Raw genomic sequence first — 27,435 nt, 5'->3', positions numbered from 1 at the left:
TGACAAAATTGCATTGAAGAACGTCTCCTGAAGTAAAACATAACACTTTGTAGGCAGGGAGGAGAAATTCTCTTTCGTAACACGGATTTGTATGGTATTATACAGTAGGTCCATCTCATAACTGTAAAACCATCTTGAAATTTTCAATTACTATATTTTGCACTTAAGATTCAATTGAATCAAGTATACGATATATCGCAGCGCATTGAAAAACAGTACATCACTACGAAGAGAAATGCTATACATTTGTGCACATCAAAATTTCGTTGTTGTTTTACAGCTACTCAGTGAAAACTAGGAGCTCTAGACGATTTTATAATTTTGAGACGCAGTGTGTAGCGTCTTATAGCATTACCATGACAACGCTGAAAACCGCCAGCAATTCCAGGCCAATTATCCACAATCGTGTTTATCACAAAATTTCTAGAACAACTCAAGTAATAATTGTTTCCTTCAGCGTAACTTTTGAGCTTTTGGAGAGAATTTACCACGGCCAAGGCAAACAATTTTCACGATTCTTTGCGCTCGAACAGCGTGCCCCGGTTGCTTCGTTCTCTTTCCCCACCTACTTTTCTGTTTCGCTCCGTCGACGATTCGCCAAGAAGCTTTTAGCCGGGAACGCAATGGATCAACATCGTGTCGACGGGTCACGATCGACTCGAAAGAGGATTCCTCGGTATATTAGAGATCGTCCACAGGCGCTATCGAAGCATTTTCGATGCATGCCGGCGCTTCTTTGCTTGCGGAACAAACAACGGCGATTTAGAGATCCTTTTCCCTCCCCCCCCCCCCCCCCCCCCAGTCGCCCCTATCTTGGCTCCGCGCCCTAATCCCCGGTTTTTCTTTACGTCGCGAATCTCAGATTTTTTCCATTAATTTGTACCCCCCTCTCTCCCCATACCAGTCACGGCATTTGAAATAGTGTCTGCCACCGTCGTCTGCCTTGAAGAACGATTTTTTATGGGATAAGGTGGACGGGTTTTAATAATTGCGTGCCTGATGGACGATTTTGTAACGGGTAGAGGACCCGATGGAAATGTGCATTGTACGGTGACGATGTTTGTTAAAGTGACAATTTAGAGCGTTTCGTACGGGACATTGGGGTAAAACCGAAATCCTAAGTTTTACGACCTAAGAATAAAACTTTGTAACTCTGGTATTAATGAATTAAGAAAGAAATTGACATTACAGTTTATTAAAAAGAGCATTTCATTATATCTAGAATCTAGATTATAGGTTTTGAACGTAAGCGCGGAGGATATCTTGAGGGAGGGTGGTGTTGTAGGTATTTTATTTTCTTATTTTCAATCTAATGTTTTAAGATTTGAAGATTGCATGCACGACTACACTTGAGAGTTTTGATAATTGAGTCAGTTTACCTAAAGGGGACGCTGGAGAGAAAAAAAACTTCCAAGAGGGTTGTAATTTAGATAAAGAATTTCTAACAACGAATAAAAGACAGAAGAACCTACTTTGCCATGCTCAATTGATTAAACATGAAAACTTCAATTTCTATAATGAAATAATACTTTTCCTTCAATGAGTAGGTACTTGGCAAACAGTTACTTAAGCTCATTAACTATTTCAAAAACATAATGACGCTCTTAGAATGCTTTTCGTTATGTATTATACGAATAAAATTTTGCCCAACGGTAGTTACAATACAAATAAAAAACAGTTAATGCATGTTTATGAAAATATAAATTAAAAACAACATTCAACTGTCTCTGTATAGGTACGTCCCGCGTAGAAGTGAACGTATTAAAATTGCTCCTACAGTATGAAACACCAACGTATATTATATTTCGTCGTACTACAAGGCCTCGGTACCTATTCATAATTAACTTTCATGAGGCAATCCTGACGCCAACTTGCTTAATATGAAGCCGACATTAGTTTTAACACGCGTTAATTTAAAACTCGATCGTGAATAAAACATCGGTGGTCACGGTGGATGGATCGGAGATTACATTAACATTTCTAATTCTACGAAACATCGCGTAACATTAAAATCTTCATACGAATTCCATGCAACGTTCGCCAACTTGAATTGAATTTAATAATTAATTTCACTGTTGCATCCTTTACCGGAACATTTCACAGCCGTCATCCACGCGTGTCGTTGCGTCCCGATAGCCAGGACCAGAGAAATTCTTCGTTCGCTGGAGGGTAGGAGGGATCAGAAATAATACCGGAAGCCATGCAACGCGAAGAACACTTTAATTGCACTTGCAGCCGTCTCGTAGTTTCTAAACTCACCTCTATTCGTAATTAGGCTCGCGGTCGGCTGTGGGAACGGCGGTTAAATAATTCAATCCAGCGCGTCTGCGTGTGGCCAAAGGGTTGCAGGATAGGAAGATGCTTACTCTCCTGGCATGGACTCTAACGAAATTCCCGGCGTATTGTTAACGGGGTATTAAGTGGGCCGATACAACGCAAGTATACGCTGTCAATAATAAGACCGTAAATTATCCGGATGAGTAACGTGGAACAACTGAATATCGACTGTGCTTCGAAGACGTTTTCGTTTTATCGTTACCAACGTTGTTCCGTTGTCTCGGGCCAGAGAGCCCAACCCCCAGTCGTGCACGGTAACAACGGGCGAGGTGATTAGCATTTCATTTCGGGACAAACATATTCGACTCAAGGGGAATTCGCGCAATATATTCGGTGATATACAACTTCCTGTTATTACGCCGACAACCTGGGGAGGCTATTTACTCCTGTGCGCACCTTTATCGGGGAGAAGAGAGATTCGGTTGTATTAGTTATCGCCCCCTGTCTCGTTTCTATGCATACGGATAGTTTCTTTGTGTGCACGGCCAGAAGCCCGACTGCCGATGAGCCGAGGGCAATCTACCGGAAGTAAATTTCATGGAATCGACCACGGGGCAAACGTAACGAATCAACAAAGAGAAAATAACCGGAGAGGCTTGCGCGACATCATAAAACGGTTTGGCGATATGGGCAAGCAAGCCAGAGACCCATTCTCCTCTCCAACCCCCCCCCCTCCACCACCCCTTTTCGTATCCAACGTAGACATGGCATTTTGGCAAATTTATATGGTAATTTCGTGCGGTTGACGAGTCTGAGATTAACTTCGTCCTCTAGTTAGCAGTCGCCGAATCTGGCCCAACCGAGGTCTCTGCTTTCCGTCGGTTGCACGGCGGCTAGGGTAGTCGGTGGTTGTCACTTCATTTGCCCCGGAACGAAATGACAGAAACATTATTCCGTAGGGGTGCAAAGTTCGCTTGGCCGAATTGGACGAATTTGATTCAAGCTGCGGCCCCGAGACCCGCATCTGTCGAACTCTAACACCTCCTAGACATTTTTTTGGTGGAAACTTGAATTCAGTCCGGTGACAACTCTGCGATTAGGTGGTCGTCGGAAGTGAGAGGTCCGCCGAAATGCTATTAAGTCTGTCTGTGGACACGAGAGAGGCAATATTCGGGTATACATTGCAATACATTACTCTTGAATACAATGAAATAAAAAAAGACTCATACGACTGAATAATAACATTATTTCACTTCTAATTGAACAAAAATCATAAACTTTTATTAAAATTCCAGATCCATATATCAAGCTACAAAAATTGGTATTCAGTCTATTTATTATGTTTTGTGCACAGAAATCTTTTATCTCGTTATTGGCACGAATGAATAAACTATCAATATTTCATTGTAAAATCCTAATCTGTTACAATAGCATTGTTCAACTGAAAATGTACAATCTTTAATTTATTAGCTATTCTGGCCACGTTAATGCCACGGCATGCGATGCAAAAGGTATTGAAGAAAAATGAATAATGCACGGTGTCTTCTAAAAGAATATACAGACACAACATTTTCTATTTCTACCAAGGGCATCACCTAGGGACCCGAGTGGTTCCAAGCGTCGTCACATAAAACGTCAAAGGCTCCGAAAGGATTGTTTCTCGTTTTCCTTCCACCTGACGGAAAGAAAACATTTTTCAGCTTATGCCCCCGGAATTCTTTTCATTTCCCGAGTAACCAGCATATGGCTTGGCGAATTATCGTCCAGAAAAAAAAAGTTGCGAGTCAGATCGTTTTTCAAGCGCGGACTCGTATCAGTGGAAACGGTAGTAGTCGCCCAGTTACCGTCGGCTCGGTGCCGAAAAATTAAGGTCGACGAGAATCGTGGCCCGGTCGGTAAACCATTCCGTATAAACGTCGAAACAAGCTCGCATAAAAATTTTATTGTGATCCAAAAATATCTCTCGCTCGACTGAAATGGATCCCGTGACATTCGACGATATCCTACAACAATAAATCACTTTCGCTCCTGCGTTGTCCACCTCCCATCTCCGCGACACCTCTATCCACCATACAACAATCCAATAACGATCACTAGGATCGTTAAAAATTCACTAACTGTGCACATACGTCTGCTGTTTTCGTTTCTATGAAATCCACGTATTATTTAATTAAATGGAATTTAATGGAGAATCCAAAGCATAGTCGGGATAAAACACGGTCGGGGTATTATTTTATAAACAATTTCAATTTCTCTCCGATCCGTGTACGAAAATAATAATTCGAACTCCGACAGACGAAATGTTAACTCCATACGCGCAACGCCGGCTCTCGACGTGATTGTAAAATTTACTTTTTTTTTTTGCCCCTCTTTCCACAAACCGATGGGATCCGTGGTTTCAGCGGAGATTCGTTAACAGTCACGCACTAAAATGTTCACTTCTGCTGAACACAGGTAAATACTTCAGAGACCTGTCCGGCGAATATCAGTTTCGAAAAACGTCCAGGAATAAAACATGAATTTCCGTAACGTTTCGCATTATCATCGGAAAATACGCGAGCAAATTTGCGTATTTCTCGCTTATTCATTTCCATTTTGCCGCAACGGACCGGGGATCGGTTTCTTCTCTGCCGAATATAATTAATACACGCGACAGAAGAAGACGCCCCTTTAGGGGGATAGAAATATTAATTCATGAGGGAAAATCTAAAAGGCGTTACAATTAAATTCAATGGAAAACCACATCGTGGAATTCATAGAAGATACGACTTTTATGACTTTGTACAGATATTTTCGATGTAAGAACAATTTTTTACTCGATTCGTACGCTATGGTTTTTAGACAACTTTTGTTATTTATTGCAGGGATTTTGCTTGAAATTTGTATACAACCGGTTATCAGGGTTGTCCGACCGACAAAAACCAATGCAAACGATCCATTCCATCGATAGCTTTATTATACAGAATCTTCGAAATCCCTTCGTCGACAATTACTTACATGTCTAAACTTCGCAGCAGGGTAATTTCAAATCAGGACGGCGAGCGCCGGGTGTAACGGAACCTTTTTTCGGCGGGAAACGCAGGTTTTAATTTGAAATTTTCACCCTTGGCCGGTCAGCCGCCCGGTCGCGTCCGTATATAAATGATGCAATTGCCTTCGGTGCGGACGGGCGAAAATAAATTACGTTCATCCTCCCCTCCCCCTCTTATTCCTGTCTCCCCACGGCAGAATCCGCCGCGTACAGGGCGGAACGATCGTGCAAATTTATTTGCGTGAAGAAGCACGAAAGAGTGAGCTAGGGCTCCCTTCGTTTCGAAAGGGCCGGCAATAAAGGGATCACGCGGGGTCATGTTAAGAAGATTTATTGTCTAGGTAAGTTCGCCATATTCGATAAAAATGAAGAAAAAAACGAAGGTAAGAGAAGGAGGTAACCGTCGCCGCGTATTCGGCGCTACACGTTATAATAGGGTCCACCGATGGGGGACAGATAAAGTCAATAATTCCTCGCGTTTGACGCGAGGCTTATTGCCTTCCGTCGGTGGAAGAGCCGCGAGGACTCCAATTTGTCAGGAATACTTTACGACCGAATTTCGGGAGTTCGAGACTCGTGTAAACCATATTTCGCTCGGGGGGTCGAGTGTCTCATCAGGGTATACATGTAATACATACCGGTGTTCGAAGTATTATACCTGGAAACTTTCTTTTTAGCTGATTTGTGGGGTCCATCAAAGTGGAAAGTATGACGATAAAAAAAAAGTAAAATAAGATTTTTTTATCCTTTGGACGAGAATTGGTTCAGACTTCGTTCTGCTGAAGATTAGGACGTAAAAAAATTAAATGGACTCTGATCGAGAAGTTCAAATTTTAGTATGGTTTTCATTTTATGAAATGAATCTTTAAAGATTGATATTTGCATGAATATTTGCAGTCTACTAATGACAAAAAGGATTCATAGTTTACGAATATACTTTCAAAGAGAAGAAGATTGTTTCGCTTCAAAACAGTGTAGGTTCTATTCTGCAGTAGATTTCAATAAATTTCGTTCCTGATCGAGATTTTTTAGACACGTCCGTCAATACCGTTCGCCGCTTTTTCTACAGAATTCATACGCAGAGAGAATTTATCACGTAGAGGGAATTTTAACGAGTTCTCTACTGCTGAGCAATAAATCCGCGATGACCATCGATCAGAGAAAGTCAATCAACCGGTATCTCCCCGCCGAGGTTGTATAAAAACAAACAACGGGCGTAAGATTTATTGTACGCGTAGCTCGCGTGTCGATCGTGTTACTTACAGCTCGCTTAACGCATAATGTTCGTAATCGTTTAAATATATATTATTTATTAACTTCTGTCTATCGGAGTTAAATCGAGTCATCAATTTTCTCTGTACAAAGAGGATCAAATTAAACGTCTTTATAGTTTAATAAATTCAATATATTTCTCTCAGGCGGAAGTCTATGATCTTTTCGTTTTTTCTTTACTAAAGAAATTACTTTGAAATTATAGCACAATGTTATCCTGCCATCTAGCGCCAGGATATACATCAACTACGATACTGAAAATGTCGTTGCAAGGTTGTTTCAGCAATTAAAAAAGTCTCTTTCTCGTCATTCGCGGCAGAAACGGACGATAATATACCAGCAGTACGAACTAGGTACTGTAGACATTTGTTTATTGCACCTTCCGGAGCTGTAGAGAACCGAAGAATAGTTGACGCGGAATATTAGTATTTCTTAACAATTTTCATCTTAAAAAATTGCTCTCAATTTACTCCCTCGGAATCTAAAATTGCTCCCATCGCGAATATAAAATATGAAATTATTGTAAATATATGATGTGTAAATGTAAATAAAGTTATATGAAGAAATGCACCACCTGCCAGAAGGTAATTAATTGTGCGTTTCAAGATTCTTATATCATGTTATTGTATAGAAGGATATAAAAACGAATAAAATATAAAATATGAAATTATTGTAAATATATGATGTGTAAATGTAAATAAAGTTATATGAAGAAATGTACCACCTGCCAGAAGGTAATTAATTGTGTAATAAATAGGAACACTTAAGAAGTAACATTACTAAAGTGTTCATTAACGATATTAATGATTTAGAATAAGTTATGTTATAGATAAGTGAAAAAATATATAATTTCGCGCGGCATATTTCATTAGTATCATATTCATCCTTTAAACTGTAGCATCGAGTATTTTGATTCCCGCCAAATCATATTAGATACACGTAATACGAATGGAATACATAATGCTCCATTTGTACTAATAATACTTAGAATTAATGCTTTATCGGTCGTCGGTATTGATACTGAAATGGTAAGGCGGCTTTGAAGCCCTCGAAGTATGTATGTGACAGAAAATTGCATTGTATGTTAGGTCTATTCTATATCTCGTCTGCGATATTATTAGCACGAACACAGCATTACATGCTTCGTTTATCTTACCATACCTAGACAAGGTATAGAATTCTATATCTCGTCTGTGCCAGCAGCCGAGAATGAGAATACCAGATCAATAATTTCAGAATTGGTACTCCGTCGGTGAGTGTCGTAAGGGTTGTATCATGGAAAACGCTTGGGGTGACCGCTACTGGGGATTCTTGTATACTTTTATCGAACTTCTACCACGGATATAGAAGATATAGTAAATAATGGCGGCAACTGCCTATAAAATATAGAACTGGAAATTAATTTTAAACAATATTTCATCGAAGGAATAGTGTCAACTACTTTTCCAATATCAATTTAAATTAGAACATCAGACAGTTTGCCGAATAAAATTACGAAGTCACGTCATTCCCTAGATGGATATAGACTGGATGCTCCTTTTGAGAATGAAAATATTTCTTAATCGAAAATCGGTACTTACACGTTTCGAAGAATTCCTACAATCTAAAACCACCAATTTTTTAAAAATGAAATGTATCGGATAGAGTTGGGCGCAATTCTATTCGAAAAATACATAGCAAACAGTATCAGTATTATTACAGAAAATGAAATGTCCACATTTAATAAAAAAAAAATGGAAAAGTGCTCTTTTAGATAAGGATATAGACAAAATAAAGATTTTTCCGTTTCGATCTACAGAAACGGCAGAATCCAGCCGAAACTCGGTCAATTGGCGAAGGATCCCTCCACTGTTCCCGGCCATTTTTCTCCGTACTCCGTCAAAACTGACGGAAACTGGCACCACTCAACGGTTCGTCGACAGCACGACGAACAGAGGCACAAAGTCGTCTTTCGTCTGTTACACGTCGCGGCGAGGAGAGCCAACAGCGGGCCTCGGCTCGAGGCTGAAAATAGCCGTGGACAGTCGGCTCGCCTCGCTCCATTCCGCTCGGCACCGTGGTCCGGCAGAACCGCTCGAGCCTCGATACGATTTTCGTCGGAAGGGGCCCCCGATAGAGTAGACGAAGATCCAGCCACCCCCGAACGAACAATATTACTCGACTGAACGACCCCCCAGACGGCTCGATCGAGGTCGCATACGAGCATCGAGATCACGAAAGTGCGTGTACCCTTTCCCCCACCCCCGCCTCCTCCATTCGCAACGCGTCAGTGAAGAAGTTTCGTCTCTGTCTCTCTACAAGGTGAATCTCAGATAGTGTGTTAAATCGGTTCATCGCCAGCCCCGGGAACGTTTCTCGTTCCGCGAACCAGTGAATCAAAGTGGTTGAAAAGCGTGAAGTTTCGAAGGTAATGCGGTGTGCGTTACCGGTTGCATTGCGGAATGGTCGGTAGACCGATCGACCTCGATGCATTTGCATTACGATACGCCGCGAAGATTGTGTGAGTTGAGTGCGTGAGTGGGTGCGTGCGTACGGGCGGGATACGGTGCCGCAGGGCGGTTTCACGAAAGTTCCTGGCTGTTTAATTACACAGACAGGGTCGAGGGAGGCAGTTTTTCTCGGTCGTGATCTGGATACCTCTGACCAGGTATATTCGAGCCCGTAATACCGTGTAATTAGTTCCTCATTCGTAAAAGTTCATTTTCTATATAACCACGTATATACACTGCCACTCATATGTATTAGGACACTTACCGAATATGCAGTAAATGTTACAGAGTACTACAAAATTGCTGGAAGTCTGAAAGGAATATTGTTCTGGGGATATCAAAGTTCCATGCACGATGATTATACTACTATAAAGTAATACCTAAATGTGGCCTAAAATATACCATTTTTATGAAACATTACATTTTCTGTATACAGACCAGGTGTTCTATTACTTACGAGCAATAGTGTACGTTGGCTGAGAGTGTCTCCCTTGCGGGCAGGATAACTTGCAACAATTTATATAACTGTGAAGTCTGATTTTTTTTTTTATTTCGCCACAGGTGCGTTGCGCCGTCTGGCAACGAGTTTACCGAAATTGCGAAATGTTCGTTCGACCCGATGGCGGTATACATCGACGACGGTTTTGTTCCAACGACAAAGTGTTATTTTCTCGCTTCGGGGGGATGGACAGCGGGAATCGGTGGAGGAAATATTTAGCACGCGAACAATATTTGTCCGTTGATGCGTTGCCAGTTCGTTTTTCGTCCGTCCCCCTGTGAATGATGTATTCGGCGGGACCGATGGCCGCGCGCCTGGATCAATCCCTGGATCACTCCGCTCGCTGGTTCCCTCCACAGTTCTGACAATTATCCTTAACCTTGCGATCGACGACGGTGTAACCGTTTCTAATTCGAGCGGAAACACGGCCAAGCACGTACGTAGATTTCCTCGACGAGTGCTCGGTAAATGCATCTATTTCTGCCCGGTCGCTGGAAATAGACACGGGAATGAGAAATCGGCTCGCGCGGGGTCCCTCTGTATGTATGTGTCGTCTATCCCCCGCGTCGTTGCACGGCCACGTTGTCATCGTCGACGATATTATTTAATTAGCTGATTAACGCCCGAACGACGCTTATTCTCGGGATATCGATCGCGTACACGAACTGCGCGTAATTGAAACACGCGACGCCACGGTTTCGTACTGTACTCTTCGTCGAGCAAATATTGTTCGAACGGTGTGTATGTAGTAACGCGTCGCCTCGAATCTGATTCTATCCCGTTTCGTATAATCGACGCACCGTAGGATTTTATAACGTAATAGGAAAGTTACGGGTTGGGCGAGGCGTGCAGTTACGCCTTTTATTACTCCGGAAGTAACGCGTGGGGCGACCGGTCGCTCCAAACTATTTTTACTTAAACCAATCGGGTGGTGGATCTATCTCTAAATATACAAAGAGTTCCTTGCACGAGTCACTTTCAGTCCAACTGACGTGTATATACGCGCGGTACAATAACGCTAGATCCACACTAGCGGTCAAAGGCACGATCAGATCACGATCAATCTGAATTTAACTTATATTTCTCTCATTGGATTACGTGTAAGCGATAAAGACCGCTGTCGGATTTGACGCGATCCGACCGTGCCTTTGACCGCTCTGTGAATCTGGCTTAATTTGCTGATGATGATTGAAATGATAATACTGGTTTAACAACAACTTGTCGATATGCCAATTAATATTTGTGAAGGAGGGTATGGTTACGGTATTACTGCGCTTGCTTTAATGAGCCATTAGTTCGTGTCATTGCTCGATTTACCGCGAAAATAGCGTGCACGATTTCCGTCGTGATGGTTCGTATAGAAATGCGTATAAATATACGCGTTTCTGGTTTCGAAACGCACGAGAAACGGTCGCGATTCTAGGTCACCATAATTTCTCGTCTCTACCTGGCGTCCAACTAGGCATGACACGATCCAAACTTTCCTGCTCGTTAGACGAAACTTCTTTTCCCTTGATGTGGCCCTCGTATTAAGCTCGGGGAATGGATCGCTGATGAGCAAAACTTACTTCTATGATTTTCGTTGGTCGTCAAACTTTCCAATTCCACTTATTTCCAGACAACGATTGCCTTGATTAGCTTGATTAGCTTTCGATGTCAATAAATCAGTCTATCAAACGTCTGATCGTCTCTACTGGTTTTCTGTCAATTTCTTGATTTATTAGATGTATGAAACAATAGAATGCTTTCTAAATTACTACCAAAGACCATCATAACATCCTACACATCGAACGTTCTACTTCCTAGTGGTTCACAGACTAACAGTTACAATCGCTTTACTGTAAAATTACGAATATCGCAGATACCACGTTCCGCCATCTAACCACACGGATAATCTAAGGTATTTCAAAAAAAATTCTCCCACAACCCCCTAGCATCCAGATAGCAAAAAAATCGTGCTTCCTATCACGGCTCGTACCACAAATCATCTCGCCTCATCGCACAAAGGGTGGCGACCGCGTAAGAAAAAAATTTCAACAAAGGGCTATGTATGTGTCTCCTCTGTCCTCTCCTCCTTCTGTGTATGTGTGTGAGAAATTGGTGTGGTAGCGGGTGGAATCAGTGAGTAGCGGCATCGCGGAGTTAACGACAGAATTTCGAGCATGCGGAATTTGATTGAAGGGAACGGGCGCATGCGCAGGTGCTGTCGGCGTTCAGCGCGAGGCACCCCTAGGGTCAGTAGTGGCTGATCATTGGTGTGCACCGTCGGAGGTTAGGACGTCGTCGACACTGTGCTCGTCGTCGTTCCGACGAGAGACGTGAACCCGTTCCGTTGCACCGGGGAAGAGAGCGGAAAGACCATCCGTGAGGAACGGGAAAGGAGAGGGACAAAAAATGTCGAAACGTGACCGCGTGTGACCGTCCTCGCCCTATTGGACTACCGAGGGGAAGCGAGGCTCGGTCCCAACCAGCAGAGCCGTGGAATAGGAAGCGGAAGGGACACAACGAACTAAGAAAATACGCGAACCAGGCAGCGGAAGGAGGCTCGTCCAGGTTACGTGAAAACGTACCGACGGGATGGCTGACAGCGAGGGTGGCTCCGAGCAGGATGACGTATCCTTCCTCCGTACGGTGAGTTCTAGCATTGTTTACCTTAATCATTCACTAGAATTCTATCACAGGATCATGAGAATAAATAAAAATTTATAATATAGGAGTAAATCGTTTGCGAAGAATCGTCTGCAAGCACTGATCTCTCAAGACACTATAAATTTACGATAAAGCAACAATCACGTAGTATTTTTTAGGGGGGTAAACATCGCGCGTGGAGAACTTCTCCGATCGAGTGATTGTATAATGGATCACGTGAGGGGATGTGTTCACGTGTTGTTATCGTAGCATGAAGTTTAGTAACGAAAGAACTTGGCCGAATAAAAGACCACCCGGGTGATTGTCGGGTGCTTAAATGAGCACCGACGCAGAGCACAGCCCGCTAAGAAGCTAATCCTCTTAGGCGGGGGTTAAAGTTAGCTCCTCGCCTCTGCGTCCATCCCGGTGTTTACGATGTTTCGCATCACCGGCTATAAAACTGTCGTGTGGTCTTTTGCATAAAAACGAGAGGCTAGGCCTGCTCGGGGGGTGAGGAAGGCGGGCAAAGGATAAAATGTGCGCAAGCCGGATGGGAATTCAATGAATCGTGGAAGCACTTAAAGTTCTCTCGAACGACCTTGACCTCTTTCCGACCGCAAGGATCAAGCAGTAGCATAGTGACCGAGAGGGTAGAGTTGCCAGCCTTGAGCTTCCGTAAGCTGCACGCGCTGTGATGCCTCGGAACTCTTTAATACCCGCCCCTAGTAAAAATACTCCGTCGCTACCTCCCTCCTCGAGTGAGACGCACACGCTTGTGGTTCAGTTATCGGAACATTTACAAACCGACACACGCGTATTCCCCTATCGATTACCTCTTCCCCTCTGTTTCTCTTTTACCAACGAAAACATGTATATTTGTTCCATATAAAGTACAAGATTGTATCGCACACTGGGGGTACACACGACAGGTCGGTGTCGGGACGAATACCATCGTTCTGTAATTGGATTATGGGGGTTACGTCGAGATTTCACGATATAGACGAATTTTTTGCACACACACCGGTGTAACCGCGGGTCTGTTCTTCGGATCCTCTTTCTGGAATACGAAAGCAAGTTTCGTCGTTTGATTCTCGGCACGAATACCAGATGATATGTTCACTTTGAGACGAGTACCTCTTACGTCTTTTTGCCTCCGATCTCTGGATCTTTCGTTTCGTTTCTGCCGCTCGAAATAAGGAAACACGAGATCCTCACACGGTTTATCTCCTTCTCCTCTTCCCGCATTTACGTTGATATCGTTCCGCGAGCCGTATGTATTTTTTCTTTTTACCCGCGGACATGGAGCACCATTTTCGGCCAGCCTCCCGAGCCACCACTGTTACGCGTTTCCCCTGTGATTTACATAACAACTCCAGATAGAAGATGATGAACGGATTGGCCGACAAGAACATGCGCTTCTTTCTCCTCCGTCTGCTACGTCGAGATTTGCAGATGCATTTCCGTTTCTGGGAACGACGCCGACTACGACGCCGACTGCGTCGGCGACACCTGCCACCCCTATCCACCACCTGATCGGGCAAGAGATTACTGGAGTCTTGATGGGGTTCCGGATCTACGCTTTTCCGGACGGGTTCATGGCAATCCATAGGGCTGAAAATGTTTCGTTTATAAAATTCTGAGACCATTATGAGCATCTCAAGTAATAGAAATTTCTTCGTAGATTCAGAATACTTTAACCCCCAAATATCCCTCATTTTTCCAGTTTAATTCATCCCTCGGTGTCAAATTGACACAGTAGTAAAAAATTAATATAATGGAGAGACGAATGTATTATACAGGGTGTAGCAAAATTTGTGGAACAATGCAGGACGAGGTAATTTTCTCTGCAGAGGCAAATTGAAAATCTAAAATGAAATTTCTTTACGTGAAAATTTGTTTTCTGCAAGATTAAATACGAAAATTCATTGATTTGATTATAGTTTTATCCCGTTGTAAACTATTTTTGCTTGTATTGTTTATTATGAACGTATACTGGGTGTTTTAAGTCGAGCAGGAGGTGAGTCTATTCGTAAGAAATAATAAATCAAAAGATAGAATAAATTTTGAAACGCATGTATTCATGTCGTGAGAGTAAGTAGAAACGGAATACAATGAACGGACACGCTAACGAAGTTCTATTCAATGGCACGCAATCCAGCAAATGTTCAAATTCGATTATCTCAAAAACGAAATCTGAAACGAAACAAAATTTATTCTTCTTTTTCGATCTACTTTTGCTTATAGAATCACCTCCTGGCCGGTTGTACAACTCCACCTGAGACACCCTGTATAATAAGATCATGGTAAATAGATACTACAATGACAGTATCCATTTGTATTGCCATCGGAATATTGTTTAATTGGGGTTAACAAGTTGAGTTTTTGTTGTGTCGTGTAGTTAATTACCCATAACTTGAAAATCTATTATTGGGTTCTATGGATTTCAATTACGTTTAATGGAGTTTCACTTAATTTAAAACTTGATGCAACTCTGAACAGAGTAAACACATTATAGCTCAACTCCAGTTGACATGAATCGAATCACAATATTCTACACTAGCACAAACATCCACAGTCTAATTGTAAGTAGAAATGCCGAGCAATAGTCAGACAAATCGACCAGCAGTATTCCGAATCGCGTGTGCCTGACGAATGTTCATGCTCAATTTTCTAAAAAAAATACTCCCCGCGGGAGACAAGACTTCTAAAATTGCAGCTCAATTTTTTAACGAGAACTCACCCTATCTTTACATGTACTGTAAATATTCTCTCATCCTATGAGATGATAGACAAACATGATAACGACAAGAGGAATATCGGATACTGAAACGCTGAGAATTTTGCTCCGAACTACATAGTTGCCTAATTCCGCGGCCATTGTCGAAAGGATTCCCAGTGAAAATTACTCGTGACCCAGTGTACACTGGCGCAGCAAGGATCACTCGATAATCCCGTACGCTTCATCGAAGGAGGGACTCGCGAACTCCCGAGATCTCCGAGGAAATTACCATGCGGAGCGATTCAATCACGGCCGCTTAATAACCGATCAGTCCTCCACGTCATAATCACCCGTCGCGCACGAACGTTAACGCGATTGATTCGGTCAACGGAGAAAAACGGCGTGGTAAATTACGCGTTAATGAAGTTACACGATATCGTGGCGTCACTAGTTTCTTTTAGTTACAGAGCGTTAAACGAGACCCGTTCGTGACACGGAAACATAAACGGTGGGGGACTTGTTCCCTCGAGGGGCGAAAAAAAACAACGTTATCGATCCCGTCCGAACATCAACGATATTCACCTCGCGAGGAAAGAAATATCTAAAAAGGGAGAACGAGGTTTTACGATCTTGCAACGTTCCCCCATTTTCAAGTTCGCGTAGAGAACGACTACGCTAATCGATCGTTCGACCGAAGGAAATGTATCGGTGTTGTAGGTGTTTCGTTGACCCTCTGCATACAGGATTTAACTCGGCGTCACGGAATCTCCCAATCGATGCTATGTTTACGATACCATGTAAGAAATACGATTTCGGGGTTGAGCTTTAGCCCGATAAAATCCAATCTGGGTGCCGGAAGAAGGGTCTTTCGTTTCGTAGGAACGATCGAACAGTGGTCCAGAACGATATTTTAGGAGTTCACATTGTGATACATATGAGACCACCGATTCTGAATGTCGTCGAGGGAGTATTATGATATAAAACAAGGGTGGGCAAGTTCTTCGATAATAAGAGCCATGTATGAGTCGTACCGGGATCAAAGTGACTGACTGCAGTTTTTTAAATATATAAATAAATTTCTATTTATTGATTTATGGAAATAACCACTTTGGAAAATGAACGGCTCATATAATAGTTGTCATAAATTTTTGAATATTCACGGGCCACAAAAAATATTATATAGTAGACAGACTATAATAAAAAAATTAATTATGTATCCCACAAAAGTGATCTTTGAGGGGTGTACGAAGTCTTTCCTCAGTGACTGTATTGTTAACACGATCAATAATGTTCCTAAAGATGAGTATTGTTTCATTTTGTGTGGGTATTATATTGGAAAAAAATCTATTTCGAAGTGCTTTCAAGAAATGAGGTTTACAGTTAAATAACGATTGAAGCCTGGTAACGTTCAATTTGATTTCTGGTTAAATGGTTATTGAAACTCTAATTAATTGAATTACGATAACTTCTATGCGCGACATTCTGCGCGTGAACGCAAATATTTATGCTGTCAGATTCTATCTGTTTAAATAGACAAAACAAGTTTGATGTTTTAGCACGATAATGTTTCGAAAGACGACACGTGTATCTGTTCTTATATGTATAGATAAGAAGCTTCAAAACGAATCGCTTAGTATCAATGAAAATCGTTTCATTATACGAATCCACGTGCAAAAATTTTGCGAAAGAGTTGTTGAAAACATAAAAAACTTGTGATCGATCTCACTTGAGATTTAAAAAGAACGAGGAACTTTAGCTTGATGAAGACATTGAGATTCATTCGGATCGAAATTCGAATACTTAAAATTCAGCTTTTAAACACCTAAAACAGCGTCCTGAACCATTGTGCATCGGCTCGATTCCCGGAATAATTCCCCTCGATCGAACGAAACCGACTTTACACCGTTCGGCGAAGCTCACCTGTCTTCTATAGAGTTTCCATAATCGTAGAGCCGGTCCATATCCTGTTGCTGCAATTTGGTATTGAATTTTACTTGAAAATTTGATGGGTGTGTCCGAAATCCGAAATGTCCGAATGGCCGAAAACATTTGAAGTTTACATCGGCCGGTTTCGCATGGTTCCAGGATCGAACAATCGATACATCGACACCAATTCACGCGTGTGTATCTCGTTTTCCCGATTGAAATTTCCGTGGTACGTTGTTTTTATTTCCACTTGAATCTCGAAAACGTTTCGCTCTTCTAGAAGCGCGCACGGAGAATTAACGACGACGTTTTAATCTCCCGATGCGGATTAAAATCGATACACCCCTTTTTAATATTCCCCGTTGACCTTGCTCCACATTAGCCGCTCGGAGAATGGACGCGCGGTGTAAGTCAATTTCATCTCATTTTCATGGCACGGAGTGTGATACTCTGTTGGTAACTCGATTGTCGAACCATTTTAACTTATATACAACGTTCTCGATGTTTCAAGGGCTCCCGTTCGAAAAAAGACCAACGAACTATCCAGTAGCTTCTTGGACAGGGCGTTGAGAGCGTAAATACTTGAGAAAGTATAACAGATATGTATCGTTAATCGTTAAATATATTAACTATACGTAACAATATTTCGAAGCAGTCACAAACAAAACGCCACGGGTGGAACAAAGTTGCGTCAGGGAATTGTGTCGTCGGAAAGTGCTTCGCCGCTTCGTAATGATCATTAATTAAGTCAACAACTGTTGGCTTGGTCTCATGCCCCACGAAATTACCGTCCACTTTCGCGTGTCGCTCGCAGCATCTCGTTTCGTTTGACCTGAGGCGTGACGGGACCCCGGTGCGACAATTAAAAATAATTTTTAATTACCGTCCCGTGAACGATCCGCGGTATGGCGCTTCTCGCAGCTCTTCTTTAAGAGCGTGGCGACGGTTAATTTTAGCTGATCGCCGGTTGCATTGTTCCGTGTGATCAATACCTAACGCTTGTTGCAACGGGGCGCCTCTTCATTAAAGGACACCACGGTTCGGTATAGCGGCCGCGTGAGGTGACAACACGGCGACACCCAGAGAGTGGGCTGCGTGCTGCTCAAGAAAGTGTCATTTTCACCTTTTCAGGGTGGAGCCCGGTGTAAACGGGCTAAAAATGAATCAATTGTTGGAAATTTCTTGCGAAGATATTATTAATCCAATCTCTTTGAAATGTCATTTTTTTTTAAAGTGGACTTAATACCCTCTGGCTCTAGGGATGTTGTATCTTATTATTTTGAAGTCGAAAATATCGATATTAAACATAACTATTTTTAAATATTTTTTCTTCTTTTTATTTATTTTTGGAAGGAATACTTGAATTTCTTGACGGAAAATGTGGAGATCTACTTCACATCAGTGAATCTACGGATCCTTGCTGACAAAAGTTTTAACCGGCAATAGAATTATATGAACTTTTAAAGTGAGGGTTGCTTCGGTACAACACTGGGCGTTAAAGGGTTAACCTTACAAAGCAGAACGCCGATGGTTTTGATACCTGCGTAACGAAAATGGATGGACAAAGTGATCTAAAGCGCTGAAAGCACGCTAAAGTAACGGAGATATCGATCGATAACTAGCCGTGACGGCGCGGTCATTTATCCCTCTGTTTCCGATGCTAAACAATGAAACCTAATATGTGATGGACTTTGTTGATGCGGAGGAATTGCTTGGAACTGGTTGCACGATCACGGTAATGCAATATCTAAAAGCGTCAGAGATACAAATTAATTTTTTTTTAAGTACTCGATGACTGTACGGATGTGATCTTGCAAATCTTGATTGTCTTCATAAATTGTTCTTCACACAGTGTGTACAGTGTTCCTTGGAACGCGTTTCGTATCGTTTATTTTTGGAGCTGTCTTCACAACTGTACTATATTACTAATATTTTGCTGAATGTAAACTTTCTTAAATATGAAAGAGGAATCTCATTGGTTCCCACGCTTGCTTCATTCTATTTACGTAAAATACTAAATCGTCATTATGACGAGTACGTATTAATAACGTGAACGAAATTATATGTGGGATCTTTTCGTAAGTAACGATAGTATTTGGCGATAGCTTTCCTTATGTACGTTATAATTCACTTTTATAAGATGTGTATACATTGTTTTATTTTTTCTTAAATTCGTGTACCAATACAGACTCCAATAGATACATAGTGTTTGTATAATTTATATACAGGATGTTCACAAAAAGGGTCTCAAGGTTTAGACTTTAGGTACCTTCAGTGCCCAAAAAGTGGAGTAAAAAATGTGTAATCAACATAGGTTCTAAAATCAAACCTTTCGATGAAAAATGCAGAAATTTACTTTCACATTTGTTACAGATGTTTCATATGTTTCCCTTCCATTTTAATACAAACACAGATCGATATACATTTTTAAATATTTCTTCCTTATCTCGTACTGCCTGCTGTCGTACAACCTTGAACTAATGCACTTCCAAACCAGTTCTTCCGTTTACATTCAATTTGTTGCAACGTGACTCACGATACTGAACGCTGGTAAATATAAAAGTGGATTCAACATCGAAAGGATTGATTTTACAACCTATGTTAATTAGACATTTTGTACTCCAGTCGCTGAGTAAATAGTATAAGCTCCTAAAGACTTTCACCCTTTTTTTTACACACCTTGTACATACAGTAAACCGTCGCTATTTTATTGTTCGACTTTCTTCACTCACCATATACCCCATTTAACATATTTTCAAAATTAGTACATTTTTTTGAGACCAGAAAATTTTTTTTGCTTAACCCGTATCTAAAGTAGGTTTTACATGTTGCGGAATACCATGGACTTTGTTTCTTTTTTTTTTTCTAAAATTCCAGCTAAAGCGGGTCACGTAAAGATATAGATCTCTCTAAATGCAGAAGTCCGCGATGATTTATGTTTACTCTTCGCAGGGGACAAAATTGCGCCGGATTATCCGGTAGCAGAATATAGTGGCATCCTTGACCTATACCGCAACACGTATCTTCGATCACGCTTGATTCTGCGCGGACGGAACGGAAATAATCGGTTTATTTGGATCGCGGTGCGTAGCAGTTGCCTTTTTCCGTCACCAAACCACTGTTTACGACCCGTGCTGCATTATTCATACGATCAAACGCTGCGACGGAGACCATTAATCAACCGTGAGCACTGATTATTGTTGGTTCGATTCGTACCGGAAATTCCACTTCGCTTCGAAGAGCTCACGATGGACATTGATAGAGGAGGGAATGCAGTTGAAGAAAGTCATTAATGGCACTGTTGGCCGAATCTCCGGGAAGTTTTGGCGCAGACGCGTGTGAAAAATCAGAGTTCGAATTTTCTGGAAAATTGTTCGCTAATGCTGCTATGGAAGTTATTTATGAACGACGAATAACTTTTTTATTCGCAATGAATGGACGAATCAAATAACCATGTCATACGAAGTTTATTTTTTTTTTCAATGTTTATGGAGTTCCTCCATTAATACTAGAACTACCGAACCCAGAGATGAGCAAATTCATTATCTAGATAAAAAGTTTCGAATAACAAATAAAAAATAAAAAAGAACTTCTAAAAAAGAATTGATTAAACCTGGAAATTTTGTATTTTATAATAAAATAATACTTTTTCTTGAATGAGTAAACACTTTGCAAACAATTATATAATCCTAGCAATTGTTTAAAGGTTAGTTTCATAAATCTAGATAATACTGCTTTTCATTATGAATTATTCGAATAAAATTGTGCCTAACTCTGTACCGCACACGTCGAAATCTATGCTGACTTTTAATCTATTATATGCTTCATATTATACTGAATTAATGTATCATACAGTACTGTTTAATACAAATTCAGAGTTTGTAGATCTAGTGTCAACAGTTGAAACGCTATTTCGACGATAGCTACCCTTACCTCATGGCCCTCATCATGATTCTGTCACCCGTAAATGTAGATCAACAGTGCCAAGTAACCTTCAGACTTCTCTGTCGCTGGCGAACGACGAAAACAGAATAAAACAGGGTCTGAATAATACCACAGATACATATTCCTGACTAACAAAAAATTTTTCTTCGAATTATATCGCTGTTTATTGTCCACGAATAAACTCGGAGATTTTTTAAGAAAATTTCCCCAACTCTGTAGGGACCACAAATACGACCAAATGAATTGCGTGCCATTTCATATAATAGAGCTTATGTTAATTCGCCCTCTACAAGAATTACTTATGTATATGCAACACGCTGCGGCGGACTAGTTAATTCCCAGTACGTTTAGGAATGCACGCGTGCTGCCTCCATCCGCGTGAATGTATGAAGTGAGCGAACGACAGGCGGAACCGGTGTTTCACGACGGTGCGAATGGTAAATAGTAGAAACGACACGGAATTTTAACGGCGACACGCGGAACACGACAATCCCCCACCCCCTTCATAGAAACAACCTTGTTACCTTCACGCTGTTCTCCTTCGCAATTGAAAAATTCAAAAAAGAAATGATCATAATCACATAAAGTAACATTTTCAGTATCTGAGAAACAAATTTTTCGCCTCAATATATACGATCAAAAATGTAATATTCTTCTTTTTTATAGTTTCTGAATCTTTCCTAGGTCATTAAACGTTCATAGATTTTATGAAAGGAAAATTTGATTTTACCGTCCAGTTTTAATGCATCGAGTTGGACTCTAATTATTCTTCGATTGGAGAAATGTGATACTAGTCGTGTTTTCCTGAACTCAGATTTTGTTGGCCCTTAATTTTTCTGGTCCGTGTTCGTTTTTTTCATTTATTATTATACTAAAGTTCGATAGCTTTCCCTAAACTCTAACACACGATCCTAAAATCACAATTTCAATTTAGAATGAACTATGATCGTTTTTCTCCTGGACTCTTCAATTACTATCAGGTAATTTCAGAAATCATTGCGTATTTTTGATTGAACTTCAATGCGAGAAAAAAAACCTACAGAGAAGTAAGTTTAATCATCAATGTACATAATTTATCTCTGTTCAATTACTTTTTGGCATTTTTTTACCAACTGATCGATTATTGAACATTGTCTGTCGATATTTCACGAGGATCTATAGTCGACCCGATCTTTGAGTACTTTTTTTTATAATTTGAATCAACGTGAATATTGACGCTATACTGATGCACGGAATAGGAGACAGAGGCTAAAATGGTACGAATAGAAAACATACGAGTAAAAGTACGACACAACTTCATTCTACAAAACATAAAGAAAACTTTTGAAATGACCTGATATATGTATACCGTGGCCGTTTAATACATGGAGCGCCATCTTGGTTGTGGTTGACCGATAGTAACCTTTCCGTTCAGGCCACGTCGGTCACCGATGATCGACATAGCACTTTTCCGTTCAGGTCGCGTCAGTCATTCATGACCGACATAGACTATCCCTCACAAATTGTTTTTCCTTTTCTTAATAACATTTCCTGCAAAACTTTCTAATACTTGATGCTTAACCCTTTGGTCCTCTTTTGTCAAGTGTAATTCTACATCAATTTTATTTACAGGTACTCCCATATCGAGTCACAATTACTATACACTTTACACAACAAGCACACCTACAATAAATGTAAAAACCCGATGCATGAGGTCGACACAAATAAAGTATACTTAAAATAAAAATAAGAATGAAAATTATTAACATGTTAATCGCGTTATCAGTCGCCCACCGATCGACGCTTAACAGGTGATGCGTTAATGCTATCACACGTGGATATCATCTCTTCGTCGCTTGGATTTGAGGTTCTAAATCCGTTCGCGATGCACTCGTATCGTCGTTTAAAAATAATTCGCCGGATCGAAACGAGGCGGACCACGCAGTGCCGCGCATTCGTTGTGTACTTTCTCTAATTGTTATGATTGCGTTGCGCCCAGTTCAGAAAACTTAACAGGTGGTTAATTTCAAGTCGACAGAGTATTCGAGAAACGAGCCAATCTATTCTTGGAGCTTGTACTGCCTTGTAATTATTGTTCGAGATGAAAAAGATCATTTGCTCGCGAACGATTTCATAGTTAGAGGTACTTGTTTCCTGGCGTCTCATACTAGAGCTATATTTAACAGATACCAATGAAATATTTGTGAACGTATACTGTATTCTCTACCAACCAGTCGCTGGGTGTTTCAATTTCATTTGTGATTTCACGTTGCGTGGGTGACCGATCATCTGGTCTGAAGCTTAAAATTAATAATTATTTTAAAATGCTAATTCGAATAGGCCTGCTTAAGATCCATGACATACTAGAAACGTGGGACAATAGGAACTCTTGTTGGATTATACAATTTTCGTGTTGTTCATGATAATGTGCTATGCTCGTGGAAATACTACAGGTGCTAATCTGACAGTCAGTGTCAGTCCACTTCCTATTGCATTACAGAGTGATTTATGCGTTTTAGGATTAACAAACAAAATTGATATCGTACAGAATATTCTTTATTTAATCTGTTTTCAGAAAATAATGATCTTCGTGTTAAGTGAATTACGTTTTATTTTAACGCAAAGTCGCGTGATGTTTCGACCCCGAGTCTGACTCATAGCGGCCGCTTATGTACAAGAATGCCATTGTGGCTTCTTAAGTAACACGTCTGCTTAGTAAAAACAGTGGGCATCGTATCCCCGGATGGTTCACAGTCGGAAACCTCGGCAAACGTTTCCCAGTATGCCTGTGTGAACTCGATCGCGCATTCTTCAGCTGGTCCAAATTGGTTCTGGCACTGTGCGTAACATCTGCCGTTTGGCTTACATCATATTTCACCGTTTTGCAAAGGTCGCCGTTATGCTTCTCGTATTCCGGAGGCATCAATGAATCGTTTTTTCCTACGTGTAATCTCTGCCCACCACGATCCCTTTCCCCTTTCAGCTCTTCCTACTACACCGAACAAGATCGTCGTTTCTCGGGATTATGGATATCACGTCGCAATTTGACTACATTCGTAGATATTTATTGATGCTGCATGTCTTGATACTTGCTACATTTTTTATGAAAATTATGGAACATGGAGATATGTTAACACTTTAACTGTGAAAAGTGTAATTATAGAATTTACAGATACATTAACCCTTTGACTGTAAAAGGAGTAATTGTGGAATTTTCAAATACATTGTCCATTATTGACAAAAGGCTTATATATACGCTCTCACACATCCATTAAATATGTACGAAAGGCGTATGTGTACGTTCAGTAAATTTTGCTCAGTACAACACATTTACTATTTTACTGAGTTTAAACAGTGTTTTACTAGTTGATGTGTCGAGTGTGCCGCAGTCAAACTGTTAAAAGTAGTAAAGTAGTATGTTCTATCATGACTATTATTTACAATAGTGGACAATTTCTTATTCTTCTGTCAACACTTCATCATTTGAACCCATACAAATATGTCTTTTTTTAGGTTTATGGTAAACTGCTGATTTCGTTTTAATATGGACTTACAGTATGTTATCTATATTAAATCTTGCTCCCCTTGTTTACAAAATGACTAAAAGGTTCTGAACACTAAATTTTAATGCAGATCGGTTTTCACCATTACTTAGGAGAAACCTAAGTCTTTATGTGAAATTACTGGACGATTACGATGAATTACATACTCAGGTAGATGAAACAGGATAATTATGTACATCGTAAAAATTTACAAAGATTACAGAACACGGTTTTCACATCGCTCGTGGCTGGAGAGTGAAAAGTTTTGAACTAATAAAGTTCTGGGAAACAGATCAGTGCTTGCTCAAACGGAATTCTTCGGAATCGAAGGAACGCTTGCTAAGGCAATACACAAAAATGTAGGCGAAAGAACGTGAAACTGAAGATTGAAATGAAATTTGTAGGAGGACATGGTGTGTCTGTCCTGCACCGCAACTGGTGAAAGGGTTTGCCTCGCAGCCGAGGGTTTCGGTAACAGACACTGCTTCCTCGAGAACATCGCAGACAAGGTAATCGCTCTTACTGGTTTCAATTGATACAAAGGGACGAAATGTTTAACTTTCCAGCAACAAGAAGGCTTTCGATCTTCAGAGGTCGCTAATTAAATTCAATCCGTAATTCCTTCGGAATTAGATCCTGATGAAACTCTAAACAAGTTTATTGAAACTGACTGTGAATTTTGAAACTACTCTGCTTAATCAAATCGGTGCATGTTCATGTCAGAGATGGATAAAGTGTACTTTAAAAAGTGATACAACAATGAATGCCTTGCCAACTCGTAATATTATTTATAGTCAAATGCTAAACATTTTAGTATATTGTATTCGTTAATTGTGTAATTACAGGACATTTATATTCGCTTTCATTGTCGAATAAAGAGCACACACGTGTTTTGTAATCATTTAAAAAATAGATATCGAATAGATATACCATTAACATAGCAACTGTAGGCTGAATACTCTAGTTCTAGTTCGAATTACGTTGTCAATTAAACACGTTAATGCTTCGTGTACTACTTCTACAGAACCAAGTAAAAGCTATATGTACTTGCATATTTACCACCTGTTGGCGGATGTTTGCTAGACGTACAAGTATCTAACCGTTACACAATATGAACTATTACATTATCCGTCAATTTATATGAATATTGAGTACAATGAAAGTTAAAGAATAACTGTTAATGAATTATGTATTATAATTGGGCGTTACAGTGATATTCTGTAGAAAACATAAATACTTTCCGTTCAGTCCACTGTTTCAACTGCAGATTCATTCGTGAGCATCCATCTCTGGCTGAAGAAATTAATTCATCGGTTGAAAAATGACTAAAATTTTAATATTTCCTTTTTGCTATGGTGATAGAATATATGATTTGTTATGGTTACAAAATATATGGTTTGTTATGGTTATAGAATATACCACCGGACCTGTCGCAATGCGTGTTCGTAATAGAACAAGCTCTCTCGGTGAGAGCGTTGCAGGAATTGGTTACCGCTGCCGGTTCCGAGACGGTAACGTACCACTTCTTTATCACGTCAACACCCTTTAACGAAGAATCTCATATATACATGACCGTCGTTTATCAGGAAATTCTGCGGACCGACCTTCCGCGGTTCTCCATTTTGTAGTTCTAGCAAAATCATCCCGGGCCACTGCGTTATTTTTCCTGTGCAGACGTTCGTGTTCTATTCTTTTTTTCACTGTACAATTTTGCTCCATCGCGGACCAACACGACGCAAGAAGAGAATCTCTCAGTGCGTGTTTGTTTTACTTTGTATTTTTTTTCTTTTTTGCCACGACCACATTTTGTATGCTAATCACGCGACCGAAAACGATTGTCCTCCGCATCGTGAAATTGATGTCGTTTTCGGGAAAGCAGAAAAGTGAAGGAACAGCCACCGTAAAGGTAGAGATCATCTGCATAGGAGTGGGCCATAAAAGTCTGTGTAATGAGTACACGTCGAATGCAGGAGAGATTAATCAACAAACGCCGCTGACCACTTCGTTTTTTTTTTTCATGTGCGATTTTGTCCACTAATTTGAAACGGAACGATGCACTTAGAAAGTAGACGGACCCGCGTACGAAAAATATATTGTGTACATATTTTTGTGCTTTTTCACGAACGAGGCAGGAACGATTTTCTGAATGCATCAGCACGCACAAAACCCACCTCGCCCGCCCTTTGTCCAATAATTGTGGCATGCAAGTCCATGTAGCAACGTGTAACCCAAACAGTCACGAATTTGTCTCTCATTCGCTCGTATTGTCTTTGTCCGCCCACCCTCGTATCTTGTCCAATTTTTTGTTTATTACGCCGCTCGTAAGCGTGTACGCAAACCCTCACCTAAGCAAATACGATGAATCATCCATACGATTCTGTTACCTATCGAAAGGCAATTGTAGGCGTGTTTTCTTTACAATTCTCCGTCCACACGTTCACCACATTCACGATTGCCAATGAACGAGATTCACAACTCTTATGTTTCTCTTTGCAGCAGCAAGAAAAATTAGTAAGTATACCTTCCGTATCACTTCAGGTCACCGTTTCTCTGTTCTCGCTTGGGTATAACAATCATTTATTTGCTTGCGTTCTTCATGGCAATTTCACGCTGTTTCGGTTCTTTCACATTTTTCCTCTTTCGTTTTGTATTCTTTCTGAATAGTTTGCAAACATTCGATACCATCTTTTTTCTGTTCAGTTCAATTGTGGTGTTCTTGCGCTTTTTCTGTTAACGCTATTATTCTTGTCGCATTTATGTTCACGTTCTTGTGTGTAGATATATTTGGTAACAAAAGTATTCGAACACCCGTTACAATAAAACAACTTTTTTAAAATTGGTTTTAAAATGTCCCTAACTTCACAAAAGAACTCAAGTCATTTGGACCAATTTTAAAAAAGTTGTTCTGTTTTAAAGGGTGTTCGAATACTTTTGTTACCCACTGTATACGCGTACACATGACTACGTTACTTTTACGTTCGTTCGAATCGTGTGCAGATCATTTTAACGTGTTTCTCGCTTTAATATTTATTCGTCAGCGATCGTTATTTATGGCCTTCTCTTATCAGTACGCTTGTTTCATTTTATTTTTTTATTATTTTCTTCTTCTTCTTCTTCTTCTTCTTCTT

At 40.6% G+C, this 27,435-nt stretch overlaps 1 protein-coding gene across 1 annotated transcript in view; it reads left to right on the top strand.

The window, feature by feature from the left end:
- Positions 1-11,762: 11,762 nt before the first annotated feature.
- Positions 11,763-27,435, top strand: part of LOC107188610 (ryanodine receptor) — a 40,866-nt gene continuing 25,193 nt past the window's right edge. The window contains 4 exon segments of the mRNA XM_015576932.1: positions 11,763-12,199; positions 24,712-24,816; positions 25,720-25,818; positions 26,804-26,818. Of these exon segments, the coding sequence (XP_015432418.1) occupies positions 12,146-12,199; positions 24,712-24,816; positions 25,720-25,818; positions 26,804-26,818 (273 nt within the window). The 5' untranslated portion in view covers positions 11,763-12,145.

Source organism: Dufourea novaeangliae, unplaced genomic scaffold (genome assembly GCF_001272555.1).
Source record: "Dufourea novaeangliae isolate 0120121106 unplaced genomic scaffold, ASM127255v1 scaffold16, whole genome shotgun sequence".
NCBI classification, from domain to species: Eukaryota; Metazoa; Arthropoda; class Insecta; order Hymenoptera; family Halictidae; genus Dufourea; species Dufourea novaeangliae.
This window is presented reverse-complemented; position numbering and strand designations above follow the sequence as displayed.